The sequence below is a fragment of the Leucopleurus acutus genome, assembly GCF_964270905.1.
Source record: "Leucopleurus acutus genome assembly, chromosome: 1".
In the NCBI taxonomy this organism is placed as follows: domain Eukaryota; kingdom Metazoa; phylum Chordata; class Mammalia; order Artiodactyla; family Delphinidae; genus Leucopleurus; species Leucopleurus acutus.
Window position 1 is genome coordinate 142270281 of NC_139142.1, and position 24589 is coordinate 142294869.

The following is a 24589-nucleotide window of genomic DNA, read 5'->3' on the forward strand; positions in this document are numbered from 1 at the left end:
GATTAAAGCTGGCACTAGAACAGAAATGGCGTGGGATGAGAACTACTGCCTCCAAGTCATGTCTGCCCTAGGCAGGGCCCTGAACCACACACACTGACTCTGAGCTTCCAGATACTCCATGCTTCTCCCATGAGAGGAATCAGAGGCTCAGAAAGGTGAAGGGGTCTGTCCAAGCTCACTCAGTGAGTCAGTGGCCAAGCTGGGCTTCTGAGTCCTGACCACAAAGCCCTGTGTGTGTGCAGTCTCTGGGCTGCGTGTCCTAGTGAATGAAGCTGTCTGAGGGCACCAGATGGGCAGATCTGGAGGAGCCAAGACCTGAAACTTGACTGGGGCAGGTGCTGGGGAGATGGGCCCAGCACTGGCACCATTTAGAGGGAGTCTAGCCAGAAGGCTAGACAGCAGCAGGTGACAAATGGTGTCTGATGAGCCCCTGCTGTCTGGAAACCCCTCCCCAGGCAGCCAGTGGCCCACCATGCAGCAGATTGAAGGCAGTGGCTGGGAGCCAGGCCACATCCTCAGTCAACATGGGGCCCATGTGGGAGTTGGGGACAGAGCTCTGCTTCCTGAGGACTTGGGAGCCCGTTTCTGGCCAGGCCTAGGAGGCCCACCCCCCACAGGCAAGGCCTTCACAGTCTCAGGAAGGACAGGGCTGAGGAAGCTCCTGCTGCCCTCGCTACCCTCCTCCCACTCCTGCCCCAAACCTAGCTCCTACCTCCTCCCCCTCTACCGAGCTTCCTGGCTTCACATTTTGAGTCCCTCTTTTATATTTTGTGGTACTATTTATATTAAGAAACTCCCTTTCCAAAACTTTTTATAAATAACAATAGGGAATTTCTGATTATGATACAAGTACGTGTAAATATAGCCTATTAATTCTCCTATACACACACAAGGGCAAACATGAATTTTTTTTCCCCAAATTGAGATCATAATTGTTTTTAGTAACCTGCTTTCATCACTTCTCAACATACTGTGAAGTTTCCATATATGGGGGCATCGTGGCAGGATTGCGCAGCGTTTGAGAGCACGGACTCAAGTGGCAGGAGGCCTGGATTTCAGACCTCGACGCTGCCACTCATTAGTTTTGTGACTGAGCACGCTACTCGCCTCTCTGGGCCTTGGATCCCTCGTCGGTAAAATGAGGATGATAATAGTATCCGCCTTCATAAGCTAAATGAAGGAGGGGGGCCTGACTTGGTACATAGTAAATGCTCAATGAACACCAGATATTAGTATTATTGCTACTCCTAACCTAGTGACAGAGCCTGGCATCCCGTCCCCACCTCACAGCCTAGATCCTGTAGCTGGATCCCCACCCTGACCCTGAGTCCTTTTCTGGATCTCCCGGGCTTACCTACGCCGTGTCCCTTCACGCCCCCTGGGCTGCCTGGGAGGCTGGTGCCTAGGGTTGGCTCCCAAGAAGCATTCAGCGAGATTTCAGAGAGATTCTTCCCTGGGTTCTCGGTGACATGAGGAAGAAGAGGGATTAGAGAAGGGAGAAAGGAGAAGGGAAAAGGTGGAGAAATGGCCCTGATTTAGCCTGGCCCTGGAAACCTGGCCCTGGAGCCTTTCAAGTCTCCATCGCTCATGGGCCTCCTCACCTAGTGTCTGAATCCTGGGTCGCCCCTAGCTGGCCTCCCGGGAAAAGGTGTCACCCCCAGGAGAGCACATTTGTGCAGCTGCTCTCACATGGCCAGAAAGGGTGAAAATCCTGTCATGACCACCCCTCCAAGGAGTTGCTAAGACTTGAGAGCACAGCTTGGGATTCTCTCTGTTCTTTGGCCTTGGAAGTGACCCACTGACTTCCAGGTGTGGGTGTAGATATTTGGGGGGGGCTACAGTGGGGCTGGGGGTTCATCTCTGAGTTCTGGGGTACACAGGAGATGAACAGCTACCGGCAGGCCATGCAGAAGATGGCAGAGGACATCCTGTCACTGCGGAAACAGACCAGCATCCTGGAGGCAGAGAACCAAATGCTGAGGAGCCAGCTGACCCAGGAGCGGGTAGAAGAGGAGCCAGACATCACTGACAGAGCCCAGAACCTGGGTGAGGGCGTACAGGCCACCAAGGGAACAGGGTGGCAGGAGCCTTTCCCAGGACACAGGCTAGTAGGAGCCTGGCTGGGTCCTCTCTGAGATGGGAAACTGAGAGTCCAGTCCTGTGTCAAGCCCCAGGACTGAGAGACACCCCCCCGCCCCCCAACCATGCCGATTTGAACTGGGAGGTGCCTCCTCCCTGAGCCAGTTCCTCCTCCACCAGCGTCCATGAAGCAGAAACTGCTGCTGAGTGAGCAGGACATGAAGAAGTTGAGGGACAAGGTGCAGCATCTGCGGAATGAGCTGATTCGAGTGAGCCTGGGCTTGGAGGGCAGAGGGGAAGGGGGCTCGGGAGGGAGCGTCTGGAGAAGCGTCTGCGGCTAGAAGGGAGAGGTACGTAGGGGCCAGGAGGCCAGGGCAGTGGAGGACTGAGCAGAGTGGCCTGGGGTGGACCCTAAGGGTCAAGGGCACCCCTGCTTTCCCCCGTTTCCCTTCCCTCCCCCACCATCAGAAGAATGACAGAGAAAAGGAGCTGCTCCTCCTGCACCGGGCTCAGCAGCCACAGGCAGCGCTGCTGAGGCGATACCAGAACAAAATGCAGCAGATGAAGGCGCTGGAGGAGACCGTGAGGCACCAGGAGAAGGCAGGTGCCCTAAGGGCCAGGCTGCCCAGGCCCAGCCACACACGGGCAGGTGTGGAGCCCCTAGGCCATCCCAGCCTCTGTGCTCTGCCCTCCAGGTGATTGAGAAGATGGAGTGTGTTCTGGAGGACAAGCTGCGGGAGAGGAACGAGCCCCTGCAGAACAAGCTGCAGGGAAAGCCCAATGTCGGTGAGTCTGCTCCCCGGCTTCTGTCCCATCCCTGGAGGCCCTGCCTTCTTGGAGCCTCTCAGTTTCCGGAGCACCTTCAAACTGCAGCAGAGGGTGCTAGGTCCCCTCAGTACTCAATCAGGCACTGAGCACTTCCAGAGGTCCCCCAAGCTCCCTTCTCCTACCATGGAGTCCCTCAGAACACATGGAGGGGACACAGTGTGTGACCCATGCTAGAAAGAGGCTCAGACCTTCCAGAAGATGCTCTGAGATTAGAGCGAGCAGAGATGGGCTACCTGCAAAGAGGGGCTGTCTGGGGCAGCGGTTCCCAACCTCTTAACTCCAGGACCGCTCAAATTATTTGCTCATCTCCCTGTGTCTTCAAAGAGTCTGCTTCTATAAAACACACAAAAACTTTCTGGTTAAATCAATGATTTGCTTTCTCCACTGATGTTAACCAAAGCCACCTAGAACTGCCAATGAGAGGCAGCTCTGATGAGCAGGAAAGAACCAGGTCACCCCGCATCAGGCCAGCCCAAGCAAAGGATTTCTGTGCCACCTCCCTGGGGACCCCCGTGAGCCCAGCCCTGTGTCAGCCTTCACCGCATGGGGGTGTCTGTAGGGGGCATTTTTGAAGGTCTTTAAGAAACAGTGAAAGCTGGGCCCACCTTTCAGGAACCCTGAGCTTAGGGTGAGAGTCGAGAAGGCAACCTAGGGAGGGGAAACAGCCATGCACAGGCCTGGGGAGTGACGATGCCAGGAGCAGAGAAGGGAGGAAAATAGAGGTGAGGAGCTGAAACAGACCCAGGACAAATGGTGGGGGAGTGATCAGAGAGAACACTGGGGTCAGATTCTAAAGAGCCTAAAACGATGGCCTGAGGAGGAGTATGGACCTGATCCCACGGGCAGTAGGGAGCCATTGAAGGCTTGGGAGCAGAGAGGGGCATAAAAAAGTAAAACGCTGAAGCAGATTGGACCAGGGACAGGGAGGCAGGAAAGCCCATCTCATGAACATCTATGGCCACATTCCACAGCCTTCCCCATGCTCTCAGCCTCTGGCCTTCCCCCGGGTCCAACGGGAGAGAATCTGCCTGTTGACCTTTACTCAATGCTGCTGGCGGAAAACTCGAGGCTGCGGACAGAGCTGGACAAGAACCGCCACCAGTCGGCCCCCATCGTTCTGCAGCAGCAGGCCCTGCTGGTAAGAGCCACCAGCACAATTCTGGCCTGGACCTGCCTGCGCAGGTCACCAGGCACCCAGAAATCACTCAGGCACAATCCAAGTTGAAACCCAAGACCAGGAGCAAGGTTTCCCAGGGTCTCCAATGTGCCTGGAGTCTCCCGGAGAGCCTCTGGCTCTCAGGCCTTGGCTCCTTTCCCCTGGGAACACACATGAGTCTGAAAGCTTCACCCTTACCCTCATTTAGCATCCTGGGAGAGAAAGCAAGCCCCTAGCTGACCCCTGACCCCGTTTGCCACCTGGCTGCCCTGCAGTTGGGCTCCAAACAGGCCTCTCAGAACTCCATTCTGGAGCATTTCCTGGGATTGGTACCGCCTTGGAGAGCCCTTTTCCCCCATCCCAGGTGGACCCTGGGGAGTTGGGAACAAGAGGAGACCTGGCAGAGAAGCTGCAAGAGACAGATGGTCCAGGCCACTGCAAGGGTACCCTGCCCACATAGGTGGGTGTCCCTGGCCCCTCCCTACCTCCGAGGCTGTTACAGGTGCCCCTGCTTTATGCAAACCTGAAGACAGAACATTTGGAATTACAAAAGCGGGGTGGGCTGGGCACAGGAGAGTTTTTCTCTTCATCCCAGGACTCGCAGGAGGTGAGTTCTGTTTGAAAGCACACCTGATGCATGGACATCCATGTAAAGTGTGGAGGACGGGGAGCCCTTGCTTTACCAATAGATCCTTCACTTTACAAAATGACCCCCAGCTCAAGATTCCTTTCTGTGCACTAACCTAGTGCCCCCTGGTGCATTTTACATTTAAAAATTGGTGTGCAAACATTTCATACAGTCAAAATATGTGGGGGGAACAACTGTGAAAAAGGCACATGCCAGGCCTGAAACTCCGGGCAGGGTTCTGAGGCTCGTTGGCCTCAGGGTCTTTGGCCCTGGGTCCGAGGCTCTGCATCAGGGAGCTGAATTTGGAACTCAGACCTGGCTGATCTCTCCCTCAGTGTCACCTGGCCTCCTGAGCTCACATAGCTACAGCCCCCAGTGGGGACCATGTGTGAGTCTCTGCTTTGCCCACAGGATCTTCTTGCCAGTAATTCAGACAAGTTTAACCTCCTAGCCAAGCTGGAACGCGCTCAGAGCCGGATTCTTTCCCTGGAAAGCCAGGTAGGTGAGGTGCAGGGCTCACACAGGCCAGGTAGCCTCACCACTCAGCCTGAGACCAGGCTCAGCCTCTGTGTTTCAGAAGGGTCGGGGCTCCGTGTGTGAGGAGGGTCCAGACTCCATGTTTGAAGAGGGTCAAGGTCCATTTGGGACCAGGGTCGAGGCTCTGTGTTTGGAAAGGATCAGGGCTCTATGTGTGCGGGGGGGTCAGGACTCAATTTTTGACCAGGATTGGGGCTCCCTGTATTTGGAGTGTCAGGGCTCCCTGTTTAACCATGTTTGGACTCAGGGGGTACGGAGGGTCGGGGCTCAGTCTGCATCCAGGGTCAGGGCTCCATCTGTGACCAGGATCAGTGCTCCATGTGAGAAGAGGACCGAGGCTTTGTATGTGACCAGGGCGAGGGCTCCGTGTGTGTCGGGCTGGTGATCGGTGTTTGTCCACGGTCAGGACTCCCTTCCTGTGTGAGGAGGGTCTGGGCTTGGCCTACATCCAAGATCAGGGCTCCCTTTGTGACCAGGGTCAGGGATTTGTGTTTCAGGAGGGTCTGGGCTCTGTGTGTGACCAGAGTCAGAGCTGCGTGTTAGAGAAGGGCTGGGGCTCTGTGTGTGAAGGGGGTCAGGGCTCCCTCTGTGACCAGGGCCGAGGCTGCACGTTTGAGAAGGGTTGGGGCTCATTGTGGGGAGCGCTGCAGCTCCATGGTTGAGGACTGACGGGACTCTGCGTGTCAGGAGGGTCAGGGCTCGTCGTGACCAGTGTTGGAGCTCCGTATGTTGGTGGAACCCAGAGAAGGTCCATCAGTCGTATTCAAACTGTCGCTTGTCCACCCACCCTTGTTATCCTGAGGTCTCTTGGGAAGGTAGCAGGCCCACGTTGCCCAAGGTTTTGCTTTCTGCTCAAAGAGCAGGCTGAGGTTTGGGCTGTCCCAGCTCTCAGGGATGGGCGCTGCTGCCCAGTGGTTCTCCATCTGTGTCTCTTCATGGCTATAGTTAGAGGACTCAGCTCGACGCTGGGGACGAGAGAAGCAGGACTTGGCCACACGGCTGCAGGAGAAAGAGTACGGCTTGAGGCCCCCTTCCAACACAATCATCACAGATGAGTCCGTGAGTGATCCCTCTGGAGGAGCTCTGTGGGGTTCGGGGGGTGGGTCTGGCAGCCACACACACACACCCCTTCCCCGAGTCACTGGACCTTGTGAAAACCTGTCCAGGGGGCCCTGCTCCCTGCCTGGTAGTCAGAAGACCTGGGCTCAACTTCTGCTCAGTTACCAGCCGAAACCCCTGCCCCATCTCAATCCCCCGCCTGTCTAAGGGGAATAGAGAACCCTGCCAAGACACCCCCTCCCCTTCGGGTGGTGATGAGTATCAAAAAGGAGGGGCTGTGGTGGACAGTTTGCCCACAGGGGCATTCCTCGAATGCTGTGGCACTGGCTGTACTTTAGGACTGGATTTGCTCATGGGTAGAGTAGCTGTGGCCCCCTCTCCACTCCACAGTGCCTAAGATTCTCCCATGAGCACGCACTTCTTGGGCCACTGCAGTGCTGCAGACCTGCCAGAGGTGGGGGCATGTTGCCAGAGAGAAACACTGCCAACTTCCCAAGAACAAATAGGTTTATTCACAACTGTCCCTCAAGCTCAGCCCTGGGCCCCCCAGCCCCCCAAAGCAAACCCCCTGATGGCTTCCGCTCTTGAACCATCAGTACTCTGCTGGAAAGGCCTGAAAAGGATGGGGGAACTGGGTGGAACACAGGGCTACCTTTGCAAACTCACCCGCTGAGCCCTGGAGACTTCAGCAGAAATTAGGCATGGCCTGCTGTGGTGAAATGGGTTTGGAAATCTTTGAGAAGTCATGGCCTGCTGGATTTTGGATCCTCTGAGGCATGACTTGCCAGGCAAGATGCATTTTACTGAGTCATCCTGCTGGGGACAGGGGCATTCTCACTTCATCTGGCTTTGCCCACCACAGAACCCCTCCACCCCCTCCAAGAACCACAGGCGACCCTCCAAGCTGGACCCCTTGATGCCCAGCTCAGAGACTAAGCTCAACAATCTCTCTAAATCCCAGCAGACTGAGTCTTGGCAGACCTCAGTCTTGGAGCAGGCCTCCCTCTCTGTGTACTGAGGCGTCTCAGACCCACTCCCTAAAATGACTTTATTAAACGCTGAGGTCAGTGAACATGCACCTCTTTCATTGAGCAGGGCAGCCTGGGGTGCCTTAGCTTCCTCCTTCCAGACCCCACTCTGGGCCTGGGTCCTCTGCTGTAGCCCTGTAGCCTCCTGCCTGTCCCAGGAGCTACCATCTTTGGAGAGCCAGAGGCCATAGTGGACCCCAGACAGGGGGCGGGTGGGGGTGGGGGAGAAGAGGCCTTCCAAAGCAGGATCCAGGGAGACAAGGCCTGTCAAGGTCTCTGGAAGAACTGAGACCACCAGAGGCAAGCTGGTGTGAGAGGCTGGAACTTCCTACCTGCACCCAAACATCTATCATATCTGAAATCCTTTTTTTCAAGTTTGGTTTATCTGTTTCTTGGGAAGGGAAAGACTTGAAGCCTGCCTGTAGCAATCAGTTACATGTTAGTATGAAATACCCCATTTACCTGAGCTGGCAATATTGTGTCTAAATGTGTCCAGGGACAGAAAAACAGATAGGGCCAGAAGAAAGAGCCCTCGACTGAGAGTTAGGAAGCCTGGCTTCTAGCTACAAGCATGCTGTGTGACCTTGGGTGACTCAAGCAAGCTCTCTGGGCTTCAGTTGCCCCATCTATCCCCAAAGAGCTTAACATCCTTGACAGTAAGGCCCTTTCCAACACTAACATTTCCAAGCAAAGATGATTCAAGCCTGGAGAAAGGAAAGGAAGCAGGAAGGAGAGAGAAAGACAAGAAGGAAGAGGATTGTGATGAGGAGAAGCAGAAAGGCTCCAAGAATGGATTCAGAACCTGCAGATCCTGGGAGAAGAGGCCAAGCCAGCTAGGCTGCTGTCCCTAGCGGCACTAGCCCCCCGTCTACCTGAAGAACTTAGAGTTGGGTAGCCAAGGGCCAGGAAGGATCAGGTACCTGGTCAAGCCAGGAGTCATGAAGCTCAGAGGGGGTTAAGGTGGCCAAAATTGAGACCATTGTCAGGCAGTCCAAATAATGTACCAAAGACTCTGCCCCAGTCTCCCTGCCTAATGCCCAGAGCTTGGACAAGTGGGCATGTCCCACTGGAGCAGGAAGTTAAGGCCTGGGGAAGCCCAGAGAAGGGTCAGGTGGGGTAGAGGAAGCATGCTGTCCTCTCGTCCCCAGGGTCGGTCACCTCACGCCAACCCCTCACCCACAGTCTCTTCACCACATCATCCCTGGACATGCCCAAGACTCTGGCTGGACCTTGGCAGGAAGTCCTCATGACCCCGCAGGGAATTCCCACCCAGGGCTCAGCCAATCAGAGCCCTATACGAGCCTCCTGATAGGTGGGCCTGCCCTGGTAGCCAAGATTGGCCCACACCTCTCAGGCTGCCCTGTACTCTCAGCAGAACTCTGCCAAGTTCTATGTCCCTCTGCCTGCTGCTCCAGTAGCTCCTGGTGCAGTGGCAATAGCCCTCCACCAACTCTGCCTCACACCCAACTGGGACAGCAAGGGAGGTTGATCCTGCTGGCTCCTGAGCTGCTGTAGGTGGGTGGGTCCCAGCAGAAACGGTGTCAAGTGCAGCTGCCTTGGGTTCCCCATTCACGCTTAGATCTATTTGCTGATCTGGGTCGGGGAGCATCTCTACAGGAGTGATGGATACCTTAGGGGTCAGATGGAAATGAAAACACTTTACAGAGTTCAGCCGTTTATTGTCTTCATGGGATGGGAGAAGAGGGGGAAGAGATGGGGTGAGAGAGGGGTGCCTCAGCTGAGCGCCAACTCCATCTGGTCAGAGCTGGCCAGAAAGGAGCAGGGGTGGGGACCAAGCACTGGAGATGCGGACACTTCCATGGGCCCCACCCCCTTGGGCCGTCCTCCCACACCCCTGCTAGCCTGATTGGCAGGCTGTGCCCACCCTCTCCAATCACGCCTGTGGTGGGTCCTGGTTGAAGGGCTGGAAGACAAGGAAGATGGGTTTGTCGGGCATCAGGATGAGGTTGAATATGGTGTCCACATCACTGAGATGCTGCAATTCAACCTTGAAGCTCTCCAGAATCTGAGAAAGAGGGGTTGTGGGCTTAGGAGAGAGGCAGGGAGGGTCTGTCTCCCCCAGGCCAGGCTTATTCACCTGTGAGCAGTGCCTGTTGAGTGTGATCTGAGAGGCTCCAAGGGGTCTACTGCCAGCTCCTACTGAATCCTGCGCAGAGCCTGAACACGCCACTAGTGCTTTGTCCCCTTGGTTCAGGCTTTCACTTTGGTTTCTACAAGACCTTTCCCACCCCACCCCCATCCCATCACCACTGTGGGGAACATATGACCAGGGAGCACCAGTGGGTGGTAAGTGGATTTGCCCAGAGAGGAGACAGCAGGGAACTGTGGAGGAGGGGAGACAAAGTAACGGGAGACAGATGTCCCCAGGCTTGACTCACATGGATGAGGAAGAGGGTCATCTCGAGCTCAGCAATCCGCCGACCCACGCACTGCCGTACACCCCAGCCAAAGCCCAGGTTCCGGAAGTGAATGAGATCCCTGTCTTTACCCAGCCACCTGGTTGGGTCAAACTTGTCCGGATTCGAGAAGAAGGCAGGGTCTCGGCCCATGGCATAGATGGCCACTTGTACCAATGTCTAGGGACACAGTGAGCAGAGGTCTGAGTAGGCCTCACCTCCTCACAGCCAGGAGCACTACCCAGCATCTCCACTCCCGGTCCCTAGCCTGGCTACCCAGCTGTGCAGCACAGGACACTGCCCACTATGTGACCTTGAACGAGGCCTACCCCGCTTCCCTGAGCCTCGCCCATTAAATGGGCGTGACTGAAGACACTAGGCCAGGCACGGCGCAAGGGATTGTCCTGCCCCTTTCCTCAGCACCAGAGGGTCCCCAGAGACCCAGGCAGCCAGTGGGATCTCCCTCCTAACCCTACACTCCAGCAACATTCCAAAGACCATCACCCACTGTGTCCACCACCTCTGCCCTTCATTCGGACTTGGACCACTGCCACCAAGGACCCCACCAGCCAGCTCCAGGAAGAAAGGCAGGACAGAAGCCCCCATCGCCCCCATCTGTATGCAACTGCAATCTGCCCCTGGCCTTGTCTGTCTGACTGACAGAGCCTGCAGCCCTCCTGCTGCACCTACCTTGGCAGGAATCATGTAATCTCGAAGAACCAAGTCATTTGCGAGGTATCTCTGTAGGGTCACGGAGATGGGGTGGAGTCTGCCAGTGAAAAGCGTTCAGAAGCTGATGCCCTAAGGCCTGGACGAAGCCCTGCACCTGGCATGGCATCTCAGCCCCAGCTGCAGCACCCTGGAGGACCTGGAGGCAGGAGCCTTCTCCCTATTCCCAGCTATCTTCCCCAGACTTCCCACTTCCTGCTACCAGTCTCCTCCACCAGCACGTTCTTGTAACCCTGTGCACAGGCACCACCCTGCCCCTGCCCAGGGATTTGTGGGGCGGGGGCGGGGGGGGGGGGACAAGCATAGGTGGGGGTGGGCTTGCCTCAGTGTCTCCTTGATACTAGCTTTGAGGAGCGGGACCAATTGCAGCATCTTGCTTATGTCTCCCTGGGCCTGGCGCCGGGCATTCAGGACCTCCTCCCGCAGCATGTCCTGCACATTCAGGCTGCGTGCCATCTCATACAAGTGCCACTGCAATGTCATGGATGTCTGACAGGGAGTGAGAGGGTACAGAAAACCAAGAGGACAGGTCACTCCTGGGGCACCTAGACCCAGGCTAAATTTTCATTGCCAAACACCTCTCCCCACCCTTCTCCCAGTATCCAGAAACCACCATCCACAAAAAGCAAAACAATTCAGACGGCAAACGTCCAAGAAGCCTTTCTTGTGGCCCAGGCAGGAATGTTTGGGGCAGCACTTGTCCCTGCCCTCCCCCTCATGTCACCAGAGCCCACCCATCTCCCCAGCCAGTAGAGGGTCATCCACATAGCTAATGCCTTCTTCCAAAGGACTCCAGAGGCCCAAAGAGGTCAAATCCTACTTCTGTAACGGTTGTACTCCTGAATGATTGCCATTCATCTTGAAATGCCTGTTAAATGACCAGCCCTCTCCCCAGTAGAACTTCCCCCTAAACTTAACATCTGCCTACAGCAGCACAGCATAAAGTGAGGCTCAAAAATGCTGAAACCAGGGCTTCTCTGGTGGCACAGTGGTTGAGAGTCCGCCTGCCGATGCAGGGGATACGGGTTCGTGCCCCGGTCTGGGAAGATCCCGCATGCCACGGAGCGGCTGGGCCCGTGAGCCATGACCGCTGAGCCTGCATGTCCGGAGCCTGTGCTCCGCAACGGGAGAGGCCACAACAGTGAGGGGTCCGCCTACCGCAAAAAAAAAAAAAAAAAAAAAAAAAAGCTGAAACCGGAACAACCAGACCTGTTTTCTATCAGTATTGCAATTAGCACATGGTATATACTGAGATTAATCTCAGTGTTGGCCCAAGGTCGTGACTGTTAACTTTCACTGAAGGTATGAGTGACCCTCGTCAAGCCCCACAGTTCAGATTCCTCAGCGGTGGGACCCTGGGCTGGAACAGCCCTCTGCCCTAGGGCTAGGATACGAGTTGTTGGCATATTATCTTACCAAGGACCATATTTTGGTCCAAGAGGTTTGGACATGCTCCTTCTTCTTCCCAGCAGAAACAATTGTGAAAAAATGTCATCCAGTCACTTCCTGGCTTGAAATCCTTGCCTGGCTCCCTGGAGTCCCCAGATCAAGTCCAGAGGCTCTGACCGGACCCATGGACCCCCTCCAACACTTGCCTGTTGCTCCCAGCCCACCGCCACCTCTCTCCAACATGCTCCTCATGCTCTAGCCACACTGAGCTACACACAGCTCCTGAAGCCCAGAAATCTTCCTCATGCTGCTCCCTTTTCCTACAATTCCCTTCCCCAACCTAGGAAGCAAGTGTGTACTCCTTCCTCAAGGCTCAGATCAAATGCATGTATTTGTCTCGGTACTTCCAAGGCTTGACACAGAATGGGTACTCAGGAGATACTTGTTTAATAAGGTAGTCAACTAAGTTACTAGCTGTGTGACCTTGACAAAGTTCCTTAACCTCTCTGTGCCCCAGTTTCCTTATCTGAAAAAGGGTTGTTGGTGAATCCTAAATGAGTTAACACATGTGAAAAGCTTAGGACCCTGCCTGCCACATAGTAATCGCTTAATAAATGTTACCTAAGAATAATAGCTGCTTTGGTGCAGGTGAGCTTTTTTCGGAGATCTCTTCTACATGACTGACAATGAACTATATTTAAAATATGCTCAAAAAAAAAAAAATATGCTCAAAGCCTCCATCTGTAGCCGAGGGACGGAAAGGCCTCCATTAGAGTACAATGTAAATATGATACGTAGGAAATCAAGTTATTCACCTAAGCATGACACATGCTTCTCCCCAGTCCTGAAATGCTATTCCTCCTCTGTCCTCCTGGCAATAAGAGGAAAGACAAATTGATTTTACTCTGTGGAGCACTCTCCCTGTCCTACAAGTCCATGTTAGTCTCTCCCTTCTTCTCAGCGTTGTCAGTACCTGGCACGTGCCTCATCACCCAGCCCTATAATACGGTGAGGTAGTCATCTGTGTCCATGCTACCTCCTTGTCATGGGCTGAATTGTGTCTCTCCCAAATTCATATGTTGAAGTCCTAACCCCCAGCACCTCACAATGTGACTGTATTTGGAGATAGGGCCTTTAAAAAAAAAAAAAAAAAAAGGTAATTAAGGTAAAATGAGGTCATGTGGGTGGGCCCTAACTGAATAGGACTGGTGTCTGTATAAGAAGAGAAGGAAGACCATGTGAAGATGTAGGAAGAAGACGGCCATCAATAAGCCAAGCAGAGGGGCCTCAGAGGAAAACAACCCTGCTGACATCTTGATCCAGAACTGCGAGACAATATATTTCTGTGGTTTAAACCACCCAGTCTGTGGTACTTTGTCATGGCAGTCCTAGCAAGCTAATATACTCTTCCTCTCTGAGCCATCTGGGAGATTTGAAGTCTACTATAGTCACCTTTATAGTCTCAGTGCCCAAATCATAACTAATAACCACGAAACACTAAAGAATTAACCCTCACCATCACATTAGCTTGAGAAAGTTTAAGGTATTGGAAAAAGGGATGGCACATAAGACAGAGAAGTTTTGACTTTCAAGAACAGAAGTTTCTGGGGCTTCCCTGGTGGCACAGTGGTTAAGAATCCGCCTACCAATGCAGGGGACACGGGTTCGAGCTCTGGTCCGGGAAGATCCCACATGCAGCGGAGCAACTAAGCCTACGAGCCACAACTACTGAGCCGGCGCTCTAGAGCCTGTGAGCCACAACTACTGAGCCCGTGTTTGCCAGAGCCTGTGCTCCACAACAAGAGAAGCCACCACAATGAGAGGCTTACTCACTGCAACAAAGAGTAGCCCCCGCTCGCCGCAACTAGAGAGAGCCTGTGCGCAGCAATGAAGACCTGACACAGCCAAAAATAAATAAACAAATTAATTAATTATTTATTTTTAAAAAAGGACTTGGCCATCCAGGACCTTTAAAAAAAAATAAAGAACAGAAGTTTCTGAGGTATTGTTCAGCCTCTGGGAGACACCACAGATGATGCCTTCAGACATCAGGACAGCTTTTCTGAGGTCCTGCCTTCCTTCCTGACTCAGAGTGAGCTGTGTCACCCACCTGTGCCTAGTCACTCCCTCCTCAGAGGCAAAGACAAAATGGTGGATCAGCCTCAAGGCATGCTCCATGCATGACCAGCTTGACCCGCCCTCCTAGGAGATTAGCATCTAGGAAGTAGAGTCAGGAGAGGGAGATGGACCCCACATGGACAGGGTTTCAGACAATGAGGCAGGCTAGTGGGAGGGGGCATAGGGGCACAGGAAGGGACAGGATGTGCCCCTACAGCCACCTCACTGTGTCCTCACCGTGTCCACGCCCCCTGCAAGCATCTCTGTAATGTTGGCCTTGACGTCCTCAGAGAGCAGCTTGTCATTTCCCAGGAGCCGGTAGAGGATACCTGGGTAATTGGTGAACTCTCTTTTCCGTCTCAGGTCCCAGTAGAAGTTCTCGGTGTATTTTTCAGCTGTGGGGCAGGAAGAAAGAAAATAGAGTGAGGCCAGGACTTCCCTGGTGGTCCATTGGTTAAGAATCTGTGCCTCCACTGCAGGGGACACAGGTGAGATCCCTGGTTGGGGAACTAAGATCTCGCATGCCATACCATGCGGCCAAAAAAAAAAAATGGAGTGAGGCTCTCTGCAGAGGGGAGGGAAGGAGCACGATCTCTGGTGGGAGGTGGTACGGGGGCTTGGGGATTCTAGAGCCCTGCACTTTCTCAGCTGCCGTCTTTCTGAGCAGCAGTCTCTGCTAAATCCTCCATATCTGTTTTTTTGATTTATTGACCATAGCTCTTTGGGGTAAGTGCTATCATCCCCATTTTACAGATAAGGAAACAGAGGTCCATCTAAGATAATGACTTGCCCAAGGTCACAAGGGTGTCAGGGGCAGGGGCAGGATTTGACTCCAGGCCTGGCATCTTCACCACATCCCAATCAGCCTTCTCCACCCTTTACCAATCTCTCTCACCAAAGTCCTACTCTGTCACCAAGCACAGCTGTGTCTGAAATACTGGTGCTTAACCCATGTTGGGAATCACGGGCTCCTTGGAAGAATATGATGGACCTCTTAAATCCTCTTTCTCCAGAAAAATCTAATCGGCCTACCTTATTCAGGGGTTCCTGGGCCTTCCTGATGCCCATCCCTGCCCACCAGAGGGTGGGTTTTCTACATGGCAAGCCAGTGCTCATTGACATAACTTGGGACAAAGAGGCAGGCTGAGGTCTGGAGCTTCCAGCTGACTTTCTCTCTCCCTCTGTCTCTTTCTCCCCACTCCCCCAAATCTCATCCCTGCCAACCGAGGCCCGGATTTCCCATCTCCTGAGATAGACAGGGCTCTCCTGGCCCCCACATATGGCTGCTCAGGGTACAACCCTCACCTTTATTGAAAATTATGTCCCATGCGGCTACATGGTCTCTCCAGGTCTTGGTCCTGAACAGACGGAACAGGTCTGGAGGGAGGTTGAGCATGGGGACACTAGTGTGGAACATCTGGTAGACGGCATCGATGAACTTCTGGGCCTCAGGGTCCACTACTTCGTCCAGCATCCCCAGGCGCTCCCCAAACATGACATTGGTGATGGCTGCAGGGGAAACAAGGTTGAGGAATCTCTTCCAACCCGACCATCTGAGAGCCTCTGCTCCCAGGAAACCATCCCTCCCAACACATAAGAGCCCCTGCACCCAACCTCAGCTTCCTTCAGTAAAGAAACTGAGGCCCGAGTCCCAAAGGGCTAAAATTGCAGGGCTAAGGAAAACTGCCTTTCTGGCGGCCAGTCAGGTCCTTCAGAGGGTCATGTGGCAGACCCTAAAAAGGGATCACTTGAGGGGGAAGCACAGCCTCCAGCCCAGGCTGGGATGAAACTGCTCAGCCCCTCTTCCCCCAGCACCCTCAGCAGCCTCTCGGCTTTCCTCCTGGAAAGAGAGGTTTCTCATCTATAATTGACCAAAGTGGCTAAATACTTCCTGAAACATGTCAGATGGGTGCCTGGGGGACATCAGTCCCTGGTAATTGGCCATCCAGGGCCCACTCTGGCTGGACATAAGAAGACACAACAACTCCAAGGTTTTCCTACCTCCTGGGTCAGCAATCTGAACGCTGATTTCATGCCAAACTCTGGGTACTCCAAATCTCCTGAAGAGACCACATGAGCCCCCATCAAGCCACAGGGCCTTTGCATGTGCATGTTTCCTCTGCCTACGCTGTCCAACCTCCTTATTCCATCTGGATAATTCTTACACATCCTCCAATACCCTGCTCGGATTAACCGCCCAACCCTCCCCTTCCCTCCCAGACCTCAAAGGGAAGGTCTCTGTCCCAGGAGATTTGCGGAATGAAGGACCAAGCCAAGCCTGGCTTTTGGAGGAAAGTGGCAATAGGGACCTACATTTTAGAGACTCTTGCCCCCATAGCTTGAATCAGATGAGAGCGTGCAGCTCCCCCTGGGTGGCTGATGGCAGAGAATGTGTTCAGCGGCTCATCTCAAGCCAATCCCGACACTTCTTGAGGGTCTGTGTTGGGTCTCTAGGTGGGACGCTGGGTTCTCCCACCCCCAAGACTGTGGCCAGGTAGGTTCAAGCCCCTTACACTCAAAGGCGAAGCGAAACAGGTCTTCCCTGATGTCCCCTGAGAACTTTCCAGAGCCCTGCTGCTTGATGCGCCTGTGCAGGACGCCGACGAAGTCCTGAGACACTGGGTTCAGCAAGGGAATGAAGTTCTTTATGGCCTCTGGAGCCATCACCTCCGTGTTCAGGACCAACCGGTCTTTCTTCCAAGCTCCTGCCTTCCTGAGAAAACATGGGCCCTCGGGCCCTCACGGTCACAAACCCCAGGCCTGGCAAACACAGAGGGGGCTGACTTGGCTCTCCCAGGAGGCTGAGCCACAGCTCAGAGTCCAGCACTCCATCCGCGTCCTCTGCCCTCACCTCCTCCCAGCTTCTGCCTGGCCTGGGCGGGGCAGCGGGGAGAGAAGTGGGGAGGTGTGTGACAAGAAAAAAGAGGTGGGGAGGTGTGTGACAAGAAAAAAAGAGGCTGAAGGAGAACAAAACCCCAACCCTGCTCTACTCTCTCTGCTGCTGCTGCTTCAAGCCAGAGAAATCATATTCTTAGAGCCTTTAAGCAACTTTCCAACCCTCTAGTCTTTGCCTCTGCTACAGGCCTGCCCTCCTCACCACTTCCCCTTGCTCCTGGCCAATCTCACCTCCTACCATTCAAGGGCCCCTCTACATCACCTTTTCTGACCCCTGCACAGACACAATTGACCAACCTCTGCACCCCCAACACGTCCCATTAATCACATTGGTGGGGAATCTCAGGTGCCCAGAATAGGGTTAATGCCCATTCTTATTCTCAGCTTATGGCCCATTCTTGAAAATAAATCCATGCAAAGCCCTCTTTGTCATTTTGGGGCTTTGTTTGTTTACAAGAATGTTATTATGAACTCACCACCCAGCAGAAAAACTAGGAACGTGACCATAACTTACAGATGCCCACCTGGTCCTCCCACATCCTGCCTCCCCGGCTAAGGGGACCATCAACCTGAATCCCTTGTTTGCTTTTGTATATAGTTTTATCTGACCGACATACTTTTTAAATATCTATACTTGTTTTCAACTTCTTCTAAAAGCTGTCATGATTTGGTTTATTCCCTCAATTTTATATTTCTAGGTATCATCTGTACTGTGGTGAGTCACTGAGTCTGTTCTTTTTGACTGGGGTATGCCACTGTCATTCATTCATGCTCCTGTTGGGCATTTAAGTGGTTTCCAGGTTCTCACTATTATGAACAACCCTGTTGCAAACATTGTAGTACATGTCCGCCTCGGGGGGGCAGGATATTCTCTGGAGTATATGCTTGAGAGCAGAACGGCTGCATTGTAAGCATGTGAATATGCAACAGCAGGAAGTAATGTCCAACCATTTTCCAAAGTGATGCCATCAGTTTTCAGCCCCACTAGCAAACTATGAGCATTCTAGTTGCTCTATATCCTCACCAACACTTGCTATGGTCACATTTTAAATTTTTGATGAGCAATTTGGCGGAAAACGGTACCTATTACATTTAAATACACTGATTTGTTCATGTTTCTCACTGTTCCTTTAGGCTATAAGGGACTCACGGTGGCAGGGCCCTGCCCTACTTGTGACTCAGAACCCAGCACAAGGACTGGTACATAGTAGGCACTCAATAAAATGGGACTTAATGAATGAACCAGTAAATGAGGACTTTTCAAGGTCTTTAATTACTCAGTAAGATCTTCTGCCTGACCATGTCGCGGAGGGTTGGCAGGGCAGTTCACCATCCCCATCATCTGTTTTATGGAGGCAGGAAGATGACAGGGATTTGTCTAGAGACCCCAGCTAGAAAGAAAAGGCAGGGCACGCATGGCCCCAGCCCCTCACCCCCAGCCTCTGCCCTCGCCACAGCTGCCCATCATCTCCCTCCAGCCCCTGGGAGATGGCCCAAGACTCACTTCAACAGGACCCCGATGGGTTTCTCGTAATACTGGTGATAGGCAACCCAGGGTGGGATGTTGTATCGTTCTGGGTTGGGTCCCTCGAACTTAAAGAGAAGGGCCACATCTTCAGGGTCGATGATATAAACTGACTCCAAATTGCCGAGCTTCTCTCTGGAGGGGCAGAGAAGGGGTGCTGTGATGTAAGGTTTGAGGAGACCCACGCACACCCTGGGCAATCAGGACACAGTTCTCGGCTCGTCTGTAACCACCTTGTGGCTGACAGCGCAGAGCAGACAGGCCTGGGAGTGGATTCCGTTCCACAGCCTCCTCGCTGTGTGACCTAAGTCCCTTACCCTCTCTGAGTCTCAGTTTCCTCAGTGGAGATAAATGCAGTACCTGTCTTACAGCTGCTGAAGGATAAGATGATATGAAGCCTAGGGGTGCGATTCCCGTGAGACGTTCTATAAGTGACAGCTTTGTGCTTCTCTTATCATCACAGTGGCGCCTGCCTACCTCAGCACATCCCCAAGACTTACCCAGGGCCTTCTATGGACCATCAAGTTCTCCATGTTCATTCTTCCTTTGTGTCCACACTCTCAGCACCCTCCACCCTCTCACCCAGGCAGAGCTCAGAAACATGGCACCTTCGTGGCAGCTTGGGGTGACCCTGTACTGAAGTGATTCCATTCAGCTTGTCAGGCAAGCCAGGCACCGGGCCAGGCAACCCCTTCTAGGCTCTAGGATTGAAGTTCTGGGAGTGGCTGCCCTGCCCCCTGGAATCAGATGTCCAACAAAGTACCTTGTCGCTATTAAAATAAAACTACAGTAAAACGTCAGACCCAGGGTATAAATATACCTCAGAGCACTTTGCAGAGAGTATTAAAGCACAGCTATTGTGAAACAACAGAAAATTCTACTTCTCACTTGCATCTGCCTTTTGCATAAGAAAGTTAATTCAAGATACCCTTTAAAAAAAAAAAAAAAGGTCATGAAGAACCTAGGGGCAAGAAGGGAATAAAGACGCAGACCTGCTAGAGACCGCACTTGAGGACATGGGGAGGGGGAAGGGTAAGCTGGGACAAAGTTAGAGAGTGGTAGTATATATATGGACATGTATACACTACCAAACATAAAATAGCTAGTGGGAAGCAGCTGCATAGCACAGGGAGATCAGCTCGGTGCTTTGTGACCACCTAGGGGGGTGGGATAGGGAGGGTGGGAGGGAGGGAGACGCAAGAGGGAAGAAATATGGGAAGATATGTACATGTATAACTGATTCACTTTGTTATAAAGCAGAAACTAACACAGCATTGTAAAGCAATTATACTCCAATAAAAATGTTAAGAAAAAAAGGAATTAAATATATTTATAAATTATGTTCTTAGAGTAAAATAGCAAAATAAAAGATACTTATTTCTAAAGAAAAAGAAAAAAGACACACGTTAAGGTAAAATATCATGGAACATACAGGTATAAGCCAAATTCTCATTCTCTCTCTCTCCCCCCTCCCTCCCCTCTCTTCCTCCCTCTTCCTGGAGAAAGGAGAGGGAGGGGGAAGGGGGAAGGGAAGGATGGGGAGATGGAAAGAGCACTGCTTTAACCACTGACCCATAGAGCCTGGGCCTACCTTCCGCAAGTCTCCTTGGCGAGCCATGGCCTCCTTTTTTTTTTTTTTGAATTTTAATTTTATTTTTTATACAGCAGGTTCTTATTAGTTATCTATTTTATACATATTAGTGTACATATGTCAATCCACGGCCTCCTAGAAAATCCTCTCAGTGTTTTTCCCAGCTGCCACACGGCCTCAAACCACTGACTCCATTAAAAAAAAAAGCTAAGCAAAGTCCTTGAACTGCTATTGTTATTATCAATTCCACCTCTGGGAATCTAGCCCAAGGCAGCTATCTGACATCAGACAATGATGCCTGATGGATGAGAATGTTCATAGCAAAAAAATGGAAAAGGATGTGTAATAGCAAAAAAAAAAAAAAACCTAGAGTGGACTAAATGTCCACTTTAAAGAACTGGCTAAAAAAATATACCTTATCCATGCTATGGGCTACTATGCTGCCTTTTCAAATTATCTTAAAGTGAGAAAAGAGAAAAGAAGTCCTCCATACATTGCTATAGGACAACGCCAAACAGCGTATAAATATATTCACATTCTGAATGGAATATAAATATTATCAAAACTGAGATTGTATCTGATTTCAATTTTTCTAAATTGTTTGATAAAGAACAGGGACAGCCTTGTATTAAGGAAAAATCCACAAAACTTGTATTTTAAATTCCTCACGTTCATTTAGAAGTTTGTTATTTCAAAGCTATAGCTAGAATAGTGACACACTGAACTGTAAGTTAGACAATCATGGTTCCAGCCTTGGGTTCGCCCTGATGAGCCGTGTGACATTGGTAAGACCCTTCTCCTCTCCGGGCCTCAGTTTCCCCATCTGTAAAGTGGGAATAATAGCACCAACTTTAAGGACATGTGCAAAGGCTCAGATGAAAGTGACTCAGTAAGTAGAAAGGGGTTTTATAAAATAAAGAGCTCCTACGGGGACTAGGGGCAGGAAGGATGAGGCGGGGTGGAAGAAGGGGATAACGAGAGAGCTCCATGAAGTGAGGTTGGGGATAGAGGCCTGGAAGAGAGAAAGAGATAGACAGACAGACAAGGAAGAGAGACTCAGGAGCAGACTTCTCCCAAGCCTGACATTCAGTCTGGCAGGGTGGGGGGGCAGGCAGCGCCCTGCCTCCAGCCAGCTATAAAAAAGTCACTTAAGACTTCTAAAGGCATTGTGGGAGAGGGAGGAAGTGACCCTGACTAGGGAGCAGCTGGTCCCCTACACAAACTAGCCTCCTCCCCCAGCCCACCTATCCAACCAGCTAACATGTCCTACATGCCCTTTCCTCATCTCAACACTTTCACTTAAAGTAAAAGTAAAGTGTTGTCCCTCCTGGTGTCCCCTCCCTGCTCTCCCCTCCCCCTCCCCTATGCTCTCAGAAAAGAACTCAACAGGCTGCCTCAACCCAACTCAACAGGTGGGTGTCTTGAAGCCCACCCACCTTAGAAACTGCTAGACCAGAACAAGTGAGGCCTCCCACCAAGGGCAGCCCCCAGACCCCACCTCCATCCCAGGGCAAGAAGGTGGGGTACACAGTGGTCAAAAGACCGAAGGCCCTTCCTCCTGGCAGGAAGCTAGGCAGATGCTTGGGGAAGAGGGGCTCCAGCCAGGCCTAGTGGAAGGGACAAAATCAGCTGCTCCAGAGCTGCACAGGGCCAAGGGCCGAGGCCAGAGCCCCAGCAGGACAGGGTTCTAGCTGAGGGACCAGGGCAAGAATCCTAACCTCTCTGAACTTCATTGTCTTCTGATAATAGGGATGATAAACTTACCTTGCAAGGTGTGCTGCGGATAATGGATGTAGGGAGGCATTTGTCAGGGCTTGTTCTCTTAGCATTCCCACCTCCCTAAAGTTTCAAAGGGTATAGGACCTGGGGACTGTTGAGGCCTCAGGGCTGGGAAGTGAACCCACTGTCTGGGAAGCCTTATCCCTTCTCCTGCCACCTCCAGGCAGGAAGAAATAAAGCCAGAGGTGAACAAGAGCCTGGAAGGGGAGGGCAGACCATGCGAGGAGAGGGGAGCCCAGCAGGGCTGCCCTATCCCACCAGCCCCCAACCTCTGCCAGGCTTACCTGTAAATGGGGCCATACTTCTGGAAGTTCTGGACGTGGTGATAGTGGATTTTCTGTGAGCCCTTCTCCCTCCAGAAACGGTATAGGTTAAGCCAGCCATTGTCACCAGGGGTGGGGATCTCGTTGAAGGGGCGAGGGGTTTTAGTGGAGATGCCGGCTCCCTCTCCAGTGCCCACCCTGGGATGCCCCAGGCCCTCCCGCGGGGTGCTCAGGAGGGGCTGGCAGCCTCTGACCAGGACTGAGTGGAGGGGAAGCCCCCTGGCCAGCATGCTGCCCCTACAACTGCTCCTACTGCAGCAGGGCCTGACGAGGTGACTCTGGCCCTGGGCCCCTGGGGCCCAGCTTATAACCACCAGCTCAAGGTTAAGCGAGAAGCTGACAAAGCGGTCAGCCTCCCTCCTCCTCCCGCTGGCTCCAGCCCACATAGCCCCTCCCAGACTCGAGAACTGTAAAGAAAGAATGTTGTCCACCATTCCAGTTCTACAAAGATCAAGCCATTAGCCACTGCGGTCACCCACCTGAGGGGAACCCCTCCGTGCACCCTGAGGGAGACTTCAGGATGAAGAAAAACAGGAAGCATTTGGATTATACTGGCCCCTAGAGAGTTAAGATGTATATCTAAGGAAAACTTTCCATGCCCCTGGACTCTTGCACCTTCCCCTACATAGAAAGGCACTAAAAGCATTAACTTGAGATGTCTGTTGATTGTGATTAGCAGTAATCTTTTCATGTTAGGCTACATGGTTTTTTTCCAGCAAAAAGTTCATATAAATCGTGGCTTCTCCCTTACTTTTCTGGAGCAGACCCTCAGAGCTATCTGAAAGGCTGTCTCCTAGGCGATAGTCCTGTAGGGTAGCAACACTTGCCACCTCAAAATGTCTCTTTGGAATGCAGATTATTTCAAGATGAGAACAATCAAGGCCCAAAAGACTTGGGAAGAGACTGACCTTCCCTTTAACTGCCTGAAGAAGAAGTTAGATAGAAGGCCTGTTTCAGGAATCACCAAAGACATCGGCAAAGAATGTGGACTAAGTGTGGTGAGGGAAATTCTTAGAGACCAGAGACCACTCTGCATCCCATAATCTCTGCATGGCCAGCAAACATTTATTTACCAAACATTTGCTTTCCCATCTCCACGTCCCTTCAAAGTCCTAAACCCCTACCTCTGGCATCCTCTTTTGTCTTCAGCTGAAGATGGTCTTTAGGTGACATTTTCAGCTATTTTGGCGAGTTAGTTTTTCTGAGTCTCTCCCACGTATGTGTGTTTTCTTTTTTTAAAGATTTATTTATTTATTTCGGATATGGACCAATTTTAAAGTCTTTATTGAATTTGTTACAATATTGCTTCCGTTTTATGTTTTGGTTTTTTGGCCACGAGGCATGTGGGATCTTAGCTCCCCAACCAGGGATCGAACCTGCACCCCCTGCACTGGAAGGCAAAGTCCTAACCACTGGACCACCAGGGAAGTCCCTAGATGTGTTACTAAATTTTGTTTTATTTTCTTCTGATGAGACATCAGTCTCATGTCAATTTCATTCTTAGACCAGCCAGAAGAACCTAGAAGGGTAGAGGAAAACGTCTTCCTCCCCAACAGGTGGCAACGAGGGTGGGATGCAACTTTACTGGCTGGACACTACTCACTCCAAAGCTGCTACAGTTCAGAGACCCTGGGATAACTGACAAAAGGCCCCAGAATGTAAGAATTCTTACTATGTCAGTCTCCCAGATCTCTGCCTTCAGGGTCTGTTGGAAATGAGACTGGTGCGTTTTTCTCTTTTCTAAAATAGATTAGCTGGAGAAAATATCTGTGGGCAGCTCCTTGGGTTGGGTAACTCTTGGTTTGAAATTTGGCAGGGTACCCTTGCTTTGTTGATTCTTCTGCTCCCAGAAATGGTCACTGTTTTCCTTTGTCTCTGTTTCTGGTGTCCTTTCTCATAAGGAGGAAAACCATTCAAATGATTAGGTTTTCCCTTCATCTTGTTCTATGTCTTGAGAGCTTGGCTTGTAAACCAGTGAGAATAGTCTCTCTGGTCTCTGCCACCTGGAAGGTGCACACGTCAGTGTGCATTTGGCAGCCTGTTGAATAGACTGGGATTCCTAGCAGTCTCTTTGTCCAGCCATGCCAGCTCTCAGGGGAGTTTATCATATGGGGGCCTTTGTCATCTCAACCCTCATTGCTTTATTAGTGATGTGACAAAGGTCTTTAATTTCTTAGACTATTTTTTTTTTTTTTTTTTTTTGCGGTACGCGGGCCCCTCACTGTTGTGGCCTCTCCCGTTGCGGAGCACAGGCTCCGGACGCGCAGGCTCAGCGGCCATGGCTCACGGGCCCAGCCGCTCCGCGGCATGTGGGATCTTCCGGGACTGGGGCACGAACCCGTGTCCCCTGCATCGGCAGGCATACTCTCAACCACTGCACCACCAGGGAAGCCCTCTTAGACTATTTTTGAGACTAAACTTTCTGGATCTTGTGAGGGCTACATCCTTTACACTATCTTGTAGGGATGCCTCTTACACCTTTTTGGTTTGAGTCACTATTAGGACCCT

At 52.1% G+C, this 24589-nt stretch overlaps 2 protein-coding genes across 2 annotated transcripts in view; one reads left to right on the forward strand and one right to left on the reverse strand.

Moving 5' to 3' along the window:
- CCDC33 (coiled-coil domain containing 33) overlaps positions 1–7305 on the forward strand; it is a gene marked incomplete at both ends in the record, with an annotated part of 117379 nt that extends 110074 nt beyond the window's left edge. The window contains 9 exon segments of the mRNA XM_082850569.1: positions 1881–2046; positions 2260–2348; positions 2548–2679; positions 2775–2865; positions 3879–4045; positions 4428–4506; positions 5068–5189; positions 6174–6287; positions 7150–7305. Coding sequence (XP_082706695.1) covers positions 1881–2046; positions 2260–2348; positions 2548–2679; positions 2775–2865; positions 3879–4045; positions 4428–4506; positions 5068–5189; positions 6174–6287; positions 7150–7305 — 1116 coding nt within the window.
- Positions 7306–9209: 1904 nt separating this feature from the next.
- Positions 9210–22311, reverse strand: CYP11A1 (cytochrome P450 family 11 subfamily A member 1; the record flags this gene model as incomplete). The annotated part of the gene is made up of 9 exons (XM_082846517.1): positions 9210–9341; positions 9715–9912; positions 10423–10501; positions 10784–10950; positions 14206–14363; positions 15274–15477; positions 16482–16681; positions 18368–18523; positions 22043–22311. 9 exons carry the CDS (start codon positions 22309–22311, stop codon positions 9210–9212), a joined length of 1563 nt encoding a protein of 520 aa, XP_082702643.1.
- Positions 22312–24589: the final 2278 nt, after the last annotated feature.